Below are 13398 nucleotides of genomic sequence, written 5' to 3' on the forward strand. Positions count from 1 at the left end.
GCGACGGTCAGGAGCTCGCGACGCTTTCGAACTGATCCCCCTTCTCCCGCAATTCAGAGATTATGAAATCAATATCGCGGAATACATTTCTATCAGTCGCCCGTTAATCCAGCCATTTTTGCAGCGCGGCGGCACAAAGGGACCGCCAATCGGACTTGCACGTCGGGATCGCTTTAAAGCGGGCATTGTTCGGTCGCAGATGGGATTGACGTTTCGGTGCGATCGCTCAAAGGCGTCCGCGAGTAACGCGGTACCGCCGGTACCGAGTCGCGATTGCGCGAGTCCGCGTTTACACACGCGCTATACTTTTCCGATACGAGAAACGCAAGACCGTCGGCGTTTGACATTTGAAATTCCGCCGCACGATAGCGGACGGAATTATGCCAGGGCGATTTCGCGCACGCGAGGGCGAGAAAAATACGTGCGCTCTCTTTCTCTTATTTCCCTGAACGCGCGGCACTTTCGCGCGAGGTCTCTCGCTGGAGTCTCCGCGCTGGTTCTTCCTCGCCGCCTTCCCTTGACTTTACATTACAGCGCGGCAGCGCACGTGACTCGGAAGTGAAATGATCGACGGTGCACCCCTTTTACATATGTGTCTCACGCGAATTTGCAATTTTTCGCGCGGGCGCAATAGCGAAAGTAAAGTAAAGCCGCGAACGCGCCTCCGACCTTCTAAATCGCACGTTTAAAGGACTGTCCGGCTGGATTATGAAATGTTAACGGCACATAAAATCAACGTAATATAAATCAACGTAATACATGATGTATCAGTTCTCGTCTTCAAAAATTTTTGATTCGCAATGTCGGAGCAATGGGCTTTTTAATATTTCTACTGAGAATCCTTTTAAAATGTTTTAAAACACAATTTAAAAAAAAAACTCATTAATGAAGTGTATTCAAATTTATTTCTAGGACGAAGGATGTTATATAATAATGAAACGACATTTAATGATACTTTAATGATATAATAACATTAATAATATAATAAAATAAGTTGATATTTTAATGATATTTAAATGCTATTTGTAATAGCTGTAGAAGATAATACGCGTGATTATCAAAACTTATCAAAAATATATTTTTAATACAAAATTATCATGTTTTATAACTCTTTGATAAAGCAATCAATCAAAGCAATGAAGCTTATATAATCCATACAATTAGAAAAAACAGAATTCTCTCAGTGTAATAGCTTTATTTCTAATACACACAGTTAAGAAAATGTATTTTAAACAGCGTAACAAAACCAAATTTAATCAAATGAGTGCGAATGATTAACAGACGGTCTATCAACCCCATGTAATTTTCACAGTGAACAATTCTTTCAGCAGACAAATATTTTTTCGTACGAAGATTTATTCGCATTTTCATCAACGCCGAACAGTTCGTAGACAGAATGAGACACTCTGATCCCAAAACGCATCCTTTCAGTTATTTCACAGCTATCTCGAGCAGTCCCAGACTTTCAAAACAGATGAGCCGCCGAGCGTCGATGACGACCGCTTATCTCTGTTATCAGAAGGATTATGTAATTGTGTACAAATTGTGGTTTCAATTTTTACAAATTATCGCTAAAATTAACCATCTTTAACATGGACAAAGCATTAGAAGAACGAAAATTGCTGTGGAGAGATTACGCGCTATTTAAAATCTAAGAATCGCAGAATTCGGGATTTTAAATCATAAAAATTTAAAGTCTTGTAAATTGACAAAAAGTATCAAGAGAAATAATCGACGAAGAGGATGCACTGTCTAAAATTCCAAGAATTGCGATTCTGAGAAAGCATGTAAAATATTTCTACATCATAATTTTTTAAGGAATTAAGAGATCGACAATATAATTTCGGAGTTATATCTATTGTAGTTTCGAATGTTACTTTTATATAAAGACGTTAAAGCAATGTACAAAATATTAATGATGTAAAAACGTTTCTTCTTACAAGTTTATATGTAATGCTATACTTATGGCTATATACGCAATGTTTGATTTTTTAATTAACAGATACAAAACTTATCGTAAAATTTTAATTTACATGGAGCTTATAGATTACGTAATAAACAATACTTTCTGCATTATAACGCGAGAAACAAAGAGAGAACATCACGTGGCTGTTCTCATCTATACTGTTCGAAGCTAGCCGAAGTTCCGAGCGCCTGTTGTATCATACAACTATGTGTGTACATACGTACATATGTGCCTTCTATTTCGGTGTGTGTGTGTGTATGTATGTGTGTGTGTCCCCACCATCCGATTTTCGGGTGAGCAACTTCTTCATTCTGGCATCAGAATCTCGTCCACCAGATGACGCCAGTTCGCTGGATGCAATTCACGTATTTTCGGGCTCCAATTTGTTCTCCTGCTCCGCTCCAGCTGAGAACGCGGAGCGTTCTCAATTGCGGCTCGTTCATTCAATAAGTCCAGAATTGTTATCGGGAATTTCTTCTGTGATTGATCGCGATCAATCACGATCCATCAGCTCGCGATGAAAGGCCAAGAACTGCAGGCGATAATATGGAGCAAGGTGGATGGCAAGCTGGAGATCCTGAATCAAGTGCTGTTGCCGGAAAACACCCGCTATATCCAGGTCAAAAACGTCAAGGATGGCTGGCAGGTGATCAACAAGATGCAGGTAAGCTTATCATCCAGCTATGAACGTCTTCCTCCAAGTTTGTCAATGATAAACTGCTCGATATGATGATGAAATTCCATGTCTGTGATAAACTGCTCAATATGACGATAAAATTCCATGTCTGTGAAAAAATATCTCAAATTATGTTCTTTTCTCGATATTTATTACTGTACGTCAACTCCACCTTCTGTACACTTTGTCAGCTTGATAGCAAACAATATTATACGATCGAGAAAGTATAATAGGATGTAGATAGAATCTCTTCAACAAGATGTGTACATAATATATTTATTTACATAGGTATATAGTTTGATGATTGTGTATACAGGTACGAGGCGCACCGGCCATAGCTATCGTGGGCAGCCTCAGCCTGGCAGTGCAGATCCTTCAAGATCCAGACATCTACGAGGACAAGAAAGCTCTTTGTCAAACTATCGAGGATAACCTGCGCTACCTACTAACGGCACGTCCCACTGCGGTCAACATGAAGACGGCAGCCGACGAGCTCATAAGCCTGGCACATGATCTCACTAAGGATGCCTCGTGCACGCTATCCCAGATGAGAGACAAGTACACTCCTTTGGCTCTTTGCTTTCAGAGAAGGATACGAGCGGCCTGATTTACAGCCTCTTGAAAATTGTAGATTCATAGACCATATAGATGAGATGCTGAAGATAGATGTGGCAAACAACAAAGCGATCGGGAATTTTGGAGCGCGCGACATTCTGCGCAATTTGCCCGAGGGGAGTTTTATCAAGGTTTTAACCCACTGCAATACCGGCAGTCTCGCCACTGCAGGATACGGCACAGCTTTAGGCGTCATCAGATCTCTCGAGGAGATGGGAAGGCTCGGTAAATTAAATATAGCTTATTTTCGACAGTGTTATCTTGGCCGGGCGAGTAAGATACGTTTCTCAATCGTTATCTATTTGTTCTAGGACATGTCTATTGTACCGAGACCAGACCGTACAATCAGGGCGCCCGTTTGACTGCCTACGAACTGGTGCATGACCACATACCGGCAACTCTAATCTGCGACGACATGGTGGCTGCGTTAATGAAAACGAAACAGCTCGCCGCGGTTGTTGTCGGCGCGGACAGGATCGCCATGAACGGCGACACAGCCAACAAAATTGGAACTTATCAGGTAACTTATCAGTCACGAGTATATGATGTCTTAATTCGTAAATATCACAGATAGCGTCATAAACAATAATGAATGAAGATAATAATTGTTCTAAAGATCCTCGGTTTATTATCTTCAAGAGAATACTGGTATCTTCAAAGATATCAGTATGTACACACTTACGTAATTATATCTCTATATTGATTACAGATTGCGATTCTCGCCAAGTATCACAATGTCCCTTTCTACGTGGCTGCACCACTGACGTCCGTGGACTTCCAAATGCCCGACGGTGACGGCATAGTCATCGAAGAGCGACCCGCACGAGAGATGACCGAGATAAACAACCAGAGCATCGCGGCACACGGCATAATGTGTTGGAATCCGGCGTTCGACGTAACCCCGGCGAGTTTAATCACCGGAATAATTACGGAAATCGGTGTTTTCAAGCCGTCAGAATTGATTAATGCGAAAGAGAAACGTATCTCCAAAGAAAACATCCTTTCGTAGACATATATGCGTCCGCGAGCATTTATGTGTATTTATCAATTATGTGTATATTACCAATTGTAAATGTCGAGATGCATGACTGGTTTAATTTAATATATTGCGAACAGTGCCATGAAAAATATCTGTATAATATAAGAGCTCAGGAAATTCAATTTTGTATTGAACTGTATAATTTTTGTATTAAGTCTTTTATTGAAATTGTAAGGATGTATATGAACGTTATTGTTATATTATGGCAATGGCATTCCATATTGCTACGCTAAGTTATTTCTAAAGATTTATAATCTATCGAATAAACTTTTTATCCGTTTTCGTGGATATCGTCATATAACAATAAGCGTACGATTTAAGTGACATTAAATTATTAAATAATATTGCGACATTCGAAGTTTAACTATTACTTTGTTATAAGCTGTAGGGACAATCAGGTAAACGCCTCGACCCTCGCTTTTAATAATTCTAGATTTTTACATTCGCAAAAACGTTTAAGTTCCCAAAATCCAGCAGCTCGATACTTTTCAAAATTCTTTTGACGCAAATCTCAGCTATTTCAATGTGTCCACGAGCGTGTCGGCCGATATATCGATACGCCTGCACAACGCCCGCGAGCTGCTAGGTTTCCTGCGGGAAAGCACGGGATTCTATTTTCGCCGTCGAAAGACGCGCGCGGGACGCCTCGTCCGCCGCGGGTTTCCGCGGCGCGGTGCTTTAGTACCGCCAGCCTCGCCGCTCCGCGCGGAACTTGGACTCCCGGAATAGTTTCGTGGCACTGTGAAGGAGCGTTTTTCGCCTCGCCAGTCGAAATCGGGGACCGATCTGGTGCCCGAACCAGGCAGGACGGCAAGCTCGTGTTCTTCGCGCTTCTCGTGTAGCGCCCGTTCGCAGCGAGATCGAGATCTCCAGCGGGATTCTCTCGACCGATCGGCCGGAGGCAGGTTTCTCGTTCCCCGATGGAGGTGGACACGGAGAACAACGTCGGGATGGACGGGACGGACGCGCTGATGAGGCCTAACGACGGCGGCGGCGTCGTCAACAGTAACGTCAACGACGACGATGAGGCGCCCACCGTCGAGGAGACCTACGAGATCACCACCACCAGGCGCAAAACCATTCGCACCAGTTACAAGATCCAGGAGGTAAGCTGTTTGACGACGTGTATTTACACGACGATCGCCGTAACTGTCGAGCATCCGCCGACGCCGCAACGTGGGCGTCTCGTGGTCGGATGATTGTACGCGGGGAGATCTCGGGGAGCGATGAGCTCGGCGCGCTCAGAGACGAAAGTGTAAAATTGAACCGGAATAAAAATATATAATTAACGGAGATCGAAAGAGAATTGACGATTTTCCTTAAAACAAGAATTCCCAGCTCCAGTTCGGTACACAGAAAAAAAATGAAGTGTCGAATCAACACAATGAGATTATAGGTATTGCGTTAAATGAAGAAAACTTGCTTGAAGTCATTTATATAGTTCAACCAAGATTTGAAAATAAAACTTGAAATCTTGTAAAAAGATTATAGACTGCGTATACTTATACGAGTACATGGAGTTTTCACACTTCTTTTTTTTCTGTCTGTAACGCGTTATTTTAAGACAAACGTTGAACCCCCAAGAATTATATTGATAGATCTCGGGATACGGTAGGCGGAACTTAAACGCGAGAATCTGAATGGAACTGAAAGTCTCCCAGATTGAACTCGGCTAAGTGAGAAAAATTATTTTTCTCGGTAGACTGGGTAGATTACGTTATAGGTTATTAGGTTTCACGTTGACACTCGACGCTCATTTTCAGCGAGCAAAAATCTTCAAGTGGTTTCACTTTGACGCTAGCGTCAAAGAAATGAAGAATTGAATTTGTTCAATATCCAGCGTCCTTGATCGTCGTTGATCGTCCCGGTACAATCCAAAAATAAACTTTAAAGTACGTAAAATATTAATTATTTTCAAAAGTAATATCTTCAAGTAGTAATATTTTACAAATACCTACATATATTGAATAAAAAATATTATTTCCGAAGATTTTTGCTCGCTGAAAATGAGCGTCGAGCGTCAACGTCAAAAGGCACCTGTACAGGCAGAATGAGAGAGGAAAGGATTTTAAACGTTCTCTCGTTCCGCGATATCGAGTATTTGCAATTTATTTCGGCGCGCCGTATATTCTGGATAATATTATTCGTATCGTCTGGTTATACCGATAGATTGTCACAGAAGTCGCGAGTTAGTAAACTATTCCGGTCGGTGTTTATTATTTATATATACAGAGAGAGAGAGAGAGAGAAAGGGAGAGAGAAGCGTGAGTGCAACGCGGCTGCAGAATTCACGCGGCTGCAACGCAAAATTCGAGCAAGTGCGTAAGCGTCGATCGCTACGTAATACGATTTGCCCAAACAGTGGTCCGGCTACTGTTTATTTATCGTTCCGTGCCCACCGCGGCGTGACTCACCGATGTATAACCCGTTATTTGGCTCAGACGCGGGTTAAATTACGCGAAAATCGCAAAATCATCTCGCCGCGGTCAATTTCTGCGCGAATCCCGTCGCAACGATTTTCCGCTCGTCGAAGCGACGACGGATCCTCTCCGTCGTCGCGATTGTCGTTCCACGTAAGACAAACGGGATCCTACGTCATTGTCAGGACGACGATTTTAGAACTGGCAACGAACTCTCTTCGAGCGCAGAAACGACGGCCGGCAACGTAAATCCGATGAACGAGCCGCGTCGTCCGCGATCGGAACTTCCGATGAACGTACGCGTTCGCATTCGTGATTTGCGTTTTCCTGTTGCTGTCGCATGTCGCTCGTCAAATTGATGCTGTAAAAAAAATCCTGTTTCAAGAAACAGAAATTTGAGAACTTCCGATGACTCGCAAAAAGCTCGTGAGAACGTCAAATCTTCCACGTTGTTACAAAGAAGTGTCTCTGAAAATGAAAACCTTTAATTATCTAATTAAGAAATACTTTGCTTACGCACTGTTAAATATTAAAGGATGAAATTGAAACCAATACCTTAAATCAAAAAACATTTTGTTATTTTTAACTACCATGTGTACCTACTGAAATTTATTATCTTAACCCAAAATAGTATTGTTTTTACTCCATTAGTTTAATTAACTTAACGATATATCACTGAGAGAAAAATCCAGGTCTAACTGATCGGACAATTCGTTCGAAAATTAACAAACGGACAATCCGACACTTTCAATCGAAATAATTAAAAAGCCGATCAATTATGAATGATATCCGGCTATCATTGATTGAACATTATTCTAATCTTGATCGGCTTTTCATAATTCCGATTGAAAGTATCGGATTATCCATTTGTTAATTTTTGAACGAATTGTCCGATTATTTATTTCTCTGATGAGTAGGAGCAGTGGTGATTTATAGGAATGGTTAAAACTGTCCCAAATTGAGTATAATTTGGGACTACGAATTTAACAGTGTAGGAAGAATAAACTTCGCGTGGCGAGAAAATCGACTAAAGAAAGAGGAAGACATTGACACCGACGACGTATATTGATTATAATGACTGTTGAAAAGCAAGACTCAAAGCGTTAAAATGTGACCGACAACTGTCTGCATACCGAAGGGAATTGCAAAATTCTTGGCTTAAGCTCGAATGTCACTTCAACAGCGTGTTCCGCCGAATTAACGAAAGGACTCGTTAAGCGTGAATTATGTGAGCCCGATGGTGTTAAACGAACTGGGACTTTCCAGGTAAACAAAGAGGAAAGGCATTACGAACGATAATCGCGAAAAATTAGGCGGCGAAGCGATTTTTACGTGAAATAGATCGGCGATGGAAGAGATTCCGCGGATGCCATTGCACGCGCATTTGCGATCGCGTCGTAAACTCGACGATTGCTATCTGCTTGTAAACGCGATTAGCAGTCGCGCAAAGCTACTACCGCGTATTCTACATTTAAACGAGAAACGGAGCTTCGTTAAAGCGAAGCGACTAAATTGCAAGTCCACTTTGTCGTGGACGGCACGTGACGGCATAAATTTCACCGGCGATCTGCTTTCGTGAAAGCGACGATATGTTTCCTCCGTCTTGATGAAGACGCTCGCTTTCCGAACACCCTGTTGCAACACGACCGAAGAAATTTAATCCGTGCGCGGCTAATTTTGAATTATTGCGAGTTCTGCCAACTGCAAACTCCCTTTGCATATTTTACCATCAAATTTGGAAATAATGGACAATGTGAAATGCATCGCCATACGTTGCATAAACGATAAATTGTATACGCAGGAAAATGCTCTTCGCACACGTGCTTCCTTCTTTTTAAAGATAATACTTTATGACGTTGTGATTTTGAACGCAAATAATTGTCATCTGTTTCTTTCTATTAAGTATTTAATTTAAATGTTTAGTTTAATGTTATGTGAAAAACCTTGGACTTTTTTTAATGTTTCCGGATTCAGTCACTCGGCCAAGGCGATCGAGCAATAATTTCCCGCGAGTGATCCACGATTCTTCGATGATCGTTCACGGAACGGACGATCATCGAAGTCTCGTTTCGACCTCGGTGCTATTTTAAAAGTACGTCAGCGCAACTCCTCGGATCGTTCTATCCTGCAGAAACGGCAGAGGCAACGATTTATCGAACAAGTGGCTGGAAATCGTGAATGCGCTACTTTTAAGTCGCGGATGCTGGCGCCGAGTCGCGTCTCTCGCTTTATAAATACAGGAGGAAATCAATGGGTGTTTTCACGTTATGAAATCCCACCGACTTCCGGGCCAACGTTGAATTAGTACGGGGAACACTTGGGGCGAATGAGAGTAAACATAATATAACGACGGACAGGTGAATACGGCGAATAGTGCCGACGAAAGGGGAATGCCGCGAACGGAAAACGCGAATGGACGTTCGCGGGGCTAAAATGATTAAGAATTTCGAATTTCACGACCCGAGAGCTTAATTGAACGTACGCACGTTTATTTGACGCTAACGTTTAACGACAACTACGACAAGGGACGGCGGCGTCTCGCTCGGCGTGACTCGCCCCGACGACACATTATAGAAGAGACGTTTTAACCGGGCGCGCTGAAGGCAAGCGTAAAGTGAACGAATAAGCAGACGAGTTAGACGAGTTTCTCCGTGGCAGCTGTCGCGCATAACGTTAGCGAAAACGTCAGCAAATCATTCGGGGTCGTAAAACGGAACGGAAATCAATTTGAGCACCGCGCGCGCGCGCGCGCGGCGACGAAGTTCGGGGACGTTTGTTGCTGCAATTAACACTCGAGGCTTGAAGCATTTTTTGCTGGATTAAATTTACGCGAGCAAGTTTTCAACTGGGCTAAGTACTCTCAAGCGTATTCCATGACGACATAAATTTGTTTGCTATTTATATGTATATTAAGTTAATATGATACTGTTAATTTAATGTACGAATTTATCTAAAATTATTATTGGGTTATTTAAAGCGACTGAATATCCAGTCTTCTGACTAATAAATTTTAGTATTATCTATATTAAAAGCTTTTTTAGCTTACTCTCTCATTGAATTTCTTGAAAGAAAAAATCTCCAAGTAGCCAAAAAACCTATCATTAACTTTAAACTTAAGAACGAGACTTATGTATGGTAAATTCATTAGAATGACATATTTTTGAACGTCGAATGCTTGTTGCTAAATCTATCTGCGTCTTGTTCACGAACGGCTGACGAAAAGCAGAGACAGCTCGAAAGCCAGACAGGATTGTAGAGAAAAACGAAAGATAGAAAAGTCAGGGAGAAAGAGAGAGAAAGAGAGATTGAGACGAGAGAGAAAGAGTGGAAACGAGTTGCGTATAAATTCGACGACGTGTTCCCGTAATCCATGAATTTGTCTCGTAAATTACTCGTCCTGTTTCTGACATTCGATTAATCATCGCAATTCTAAGTTACCCATGCACCCAACCGAACGATAGCAGTATACTGGCAGCTGCTGAATTATTTTCGAGTTGCAGCGCTCCGCGCGATGTGAATGAGCTTTCTGTCTACTGTGCCTCATGGGAAAGCCGCGGAAAGGAATAAAAATATCTGAAGCGCTCTTCTAAGTATATCCAGACTTCGACGCCATTCTTTTAGTAAAACCACATCTGACGCGAGATTAACGGGGACTGGCAGTTGGAAGTTAATGGAACTCTTTTCACGAAATGCAGCGCGATAGGTAAGAGAACGAGTGAAAGAATAATCCTTTGTGTCGTACAATGGCAGTAACGCAAATTACACACGCGTTCGATCACGTACCAATGAATATACCAACATCGCGATACCAATGAAATCGCTGGGCCGGAAAGAGGGTCAATCGCATGCGAAATGTCGCGAGAATTGGTTTCGGGTGGCCAAGTAGGTACGCCGAGAAACAAGTTGCCTATATACAGACTGCATGCCATGGAGTTGGCATTCAGCGCGATTTGTATACCGATCTGCCAAACGCGCGTTCGGCGCGCTGTACCTAATGTTTTCGTCGTTTATCGGCTTGCCGATAATGAAACGCGACTTGGGGCCGGCATCCCATTGTGATCTCGGCCTATGCCTGGAGATTACTACGGATACCTGTTGAACACCATTCACGGGTTGAATCCGCATTCACAGTTACACGCAGCCCCGCTGTTCACCTCCACTATGAATACACGCGCGGCCGACTTGCGGGCCTACGAGCTCCGACCCGCTATTGTTAAACGTGCCCGCGATCGTGCCAGTGCAAACTAGGCGCTCAGAGTCGGCTGCAGGTGTAAGTGGAAACGGGGGCGTTTCGTGCGGAGGATATCGGCGTTTCATCGCGACGAACACGGTTCGCACTACACGCGGCATCGTTTACGCGCGCGGCGTCAAATGCAGCTGCGCCAATCGCTAAAGCCCAAGGGGCTACTTATAGAGAAATTACAATTTTGAGTAATAATGGAAACGATAAAATATATATGTATGATGCATGATAAATGATACTCGATCTTTTCTAATTCTTCGTGCCACGATATTGTCGATGATTAAGACGAACGTACAGTTCAAGTGTCCAGGGGAAGAATGGCGTTTGCGAGAAAGCCGCGGGATTATTTTGATATCATCCGATAAGAATTAAATAGACGAGAAAACACGCGGGGCGAGTTCGAGCACTCTTGGCACGCGCAGCGGGGACAGCGGCAGAAATTCCTCCTCGCCTTGGGTCATCCGACCTTGCGCCTGCCGAGGCCGTGAGGTGACGGCATTACGGTCCGCAATTAACGGCGCCGATAAAATTCTAGGCATCCGCGCTATCCGGGCTCGGAAGGAAGTGCGGAGACGTTAGCGCGCGGATCCGCGTTCCTTATCGCGCGATCGAGAGACGCGTCGCGGGATTATCGCGAACGGGTTACCCAGCATCGAACGAGAGGGTGAGAACTCCTACGTGTATCGGTTTTGGTATCGAAGATGCTAAAAGCGCCGCTTGCCAGCCGAACGTTTCTCCCCCATCGCGACGCCGCGCCGCCAGGATCTATTTATCGAGTTCGCTCCCGATGCGCGATGCAGCTGACACCTCGTTTTCTCGCGTTTGCAACCGGCGGTTGAGTGCTTCCGAAAATATTTCACTCGGTCGACGCGCCGACCGCGACGGCCGTCGTCGGCTTTTCGACGTTGTACTTAAAATCTCGGCGAGTGTGCGTCGGGGCGACGGATCCTCGCGGGGTATCAGACAGGCGAATTCGGTTCCGGGTGCAACAGGTCGAAACGAGGCGAACCCTGCAAATCTCCTCTCGTCGCGGCTTATAAATAACCCGCGACGGTGACGTAGGGCCGCGGCACATTTGGCGATCGACGTCAGAGTTGTACCGCGAGCGAGTGCACATGTGTGCGGCGTTATAAATTGGTTTTACACTTACGGTCGATTTATTTTTGAAGCGAAATAGCCGAGCGAATTGACGACGATCGCGCGAAATTTTTAGTGCCTTCGGATTTTTTAAATCACGAATCGTCTTTCTTAAGCTTGTCTAAATTTTCTAAATTGATCGAAGCTGCTTTCTCCGAGATTTATCTCGACTTTTAACTCGGGTATCAGATATCAGATTGTCGAGTGTTTGTTGAGAGACGCCTTAGGATCGCGGAAAAGGGCGGATTCGTTGAACTCGCCTGTCGGATAGAGGAGAGTAATTCTGAATGAAATGCGCCACTTGGCAAAGAACGTTACGATGCAACGCGCGCTAAATGGATACGTGTATGTACGAACAGAGTTGCTACGTCGCGACATAACGTGACACGTCGTAACGCCAAGAACCAAGTTAACTCGCTATATGCTCGCGCGACCAGCTCTCATGAATACTTCGTGCGAAGCACGATATCTCTTCCTAATTTGTTCCGTCATTCGTATACAGAAATCTAACTTCGTTTACTAATTAGTCAAATGTGTTATTTATGTGAAGACTATACAACAGCAATAACAAAATAAAAATCTTGAAATTATTTTACTTCCAGAATTCGCAAATAATTCGCACCTGATTCCCTGAATATTAATATTTCTCGAAGTCTCTTAGAGATCCTTAAATCCTCTTCTTATCTATCCTTTTATCTTTGATGCTATCGATCAGATATAATCTGAAATCCAGATTAAGTTCTATGAAATGTCGTCGTACTTACCTCATCGATATTAGCGTATCGTCATCCGACGCTAATATGTCCCTTTCAATCCCTCGAGCGGACATTTGGCAGTCGCGCCGACAAACCTGCTTTTCGGCGAGATGGACCGAATATTTTCTGGCGGCGAGACAGATCGACGTTGATGGACGCGCGTCTCAACGAACTTTCCGCCGGTCGATTCGCGACCGTCCGCGTCGCACCGGCCGATCCGCGCCGCTCCGCGTCGCACCGGCCGATCCAGAGTCAAATCGCGCGGAGTCGCGCGTCTAGTTTCATCCAGAAGCAATTTCGTGTCGTGTAACGAATGAGCGCGCGGCGCGTTCCGGGCGTTTCCGTCTCGCTTTCTGGTCGATGCCTACGGCGTTTCAATTAGCGAGGGCACAGGCGCCGCGCCGGTCAGGTCGGTCGATGGGCCGTCGTGCACGTCGCCGATCTCGAAATAGATCGAGTTCTTGCCCGTCTCTCGCCTGTCCACGGATTATCCCCGCGATGCTGACCCTTTGCTCGCCCATTTTCACGCCCGTGCGATTATCCCGCC

The 13398-nt window shown here is 44.1% G+C and overlaps 2 protein-coding genes and 1 long non-coding RNA gene across 9 annotated transcripts in view; 2 read left to right on the top strand and 1 right to left on the bottom strand.

Annotated features, from left to right (window-relative positions):
• Positions 1–1175: 1175 nt before the first annotated feature.
• Positions 1176–3062, bottom strand: LOC139769181 (uncharacterized). Its single transcript, XR_011717499.1, has 2 exons — positions 2927–3062; positions 1176–2751 (listed from the first exon to the last, which is right to left on the bottom strand). It is a non-coding gene; the product is annotated as an uncharacterized lncRNA (long non-coding RNA).
• On the top strand, positions 2209–4576 carry LOC139769161 (methylthioribose-1-phosphate isomerase). The gene is made up of 5 exons (XM_071699991.1): positions 2209–2630; positions 2959–3200; positions 3274–3482; positions 3569–3777; positions 3967–4576. Exons 1-5 carry the CDS (start codon positions 2484–2486, stop codon positions 4264–4266), a joined length of 1107 nt encoding a protein of 368 aa, XP_071556092.1. The 5' UTR covers positions 2209–2483; the 3' UTR covers positions 4267–4576.
• Positions 4577–4799: 223 nt separating this feature from the next.
• Tmod (tropomodulin) overlaps positions 4800–13398 on the top strand; it is a 45793-nt gene continuing 37194 nt past the window's right edge. For all 7 annotated transcript variants that reach the window (XR_011717491.1, XM_071699973.1, XM_071699974.1 and 4 more), the window contains exon 1: positions 4800–5402. Coding sequence is in view for 6 of the 7 variants with exons in the window: in XM_071699973.1 (XP_071556074.1) it covers positions 5217–5402 (186 nt within the window). In the remaining variant the exon portion in view is untranslated. The remainder of the gene's footprint in view (positions 5403–13398) is intronic.

Source organism: Temnothorax nylanderi, unplaced genomic scaffold (assembly GCF_030848795.1).
Source record: "Temnothorax nylanderi isolate EJ_2023f unplaced genomic scaffold, tnyl_v1.0 TNYL_tig0020_pilon, whole genome shotgun sequence".
Classification (NCBI taxonomy): Eukaryota; Metazoa; Arthropoda; class Insecta; order Hymenoptera; family Formicidae; genus Temnothorax; species Temnothorax nylanderi.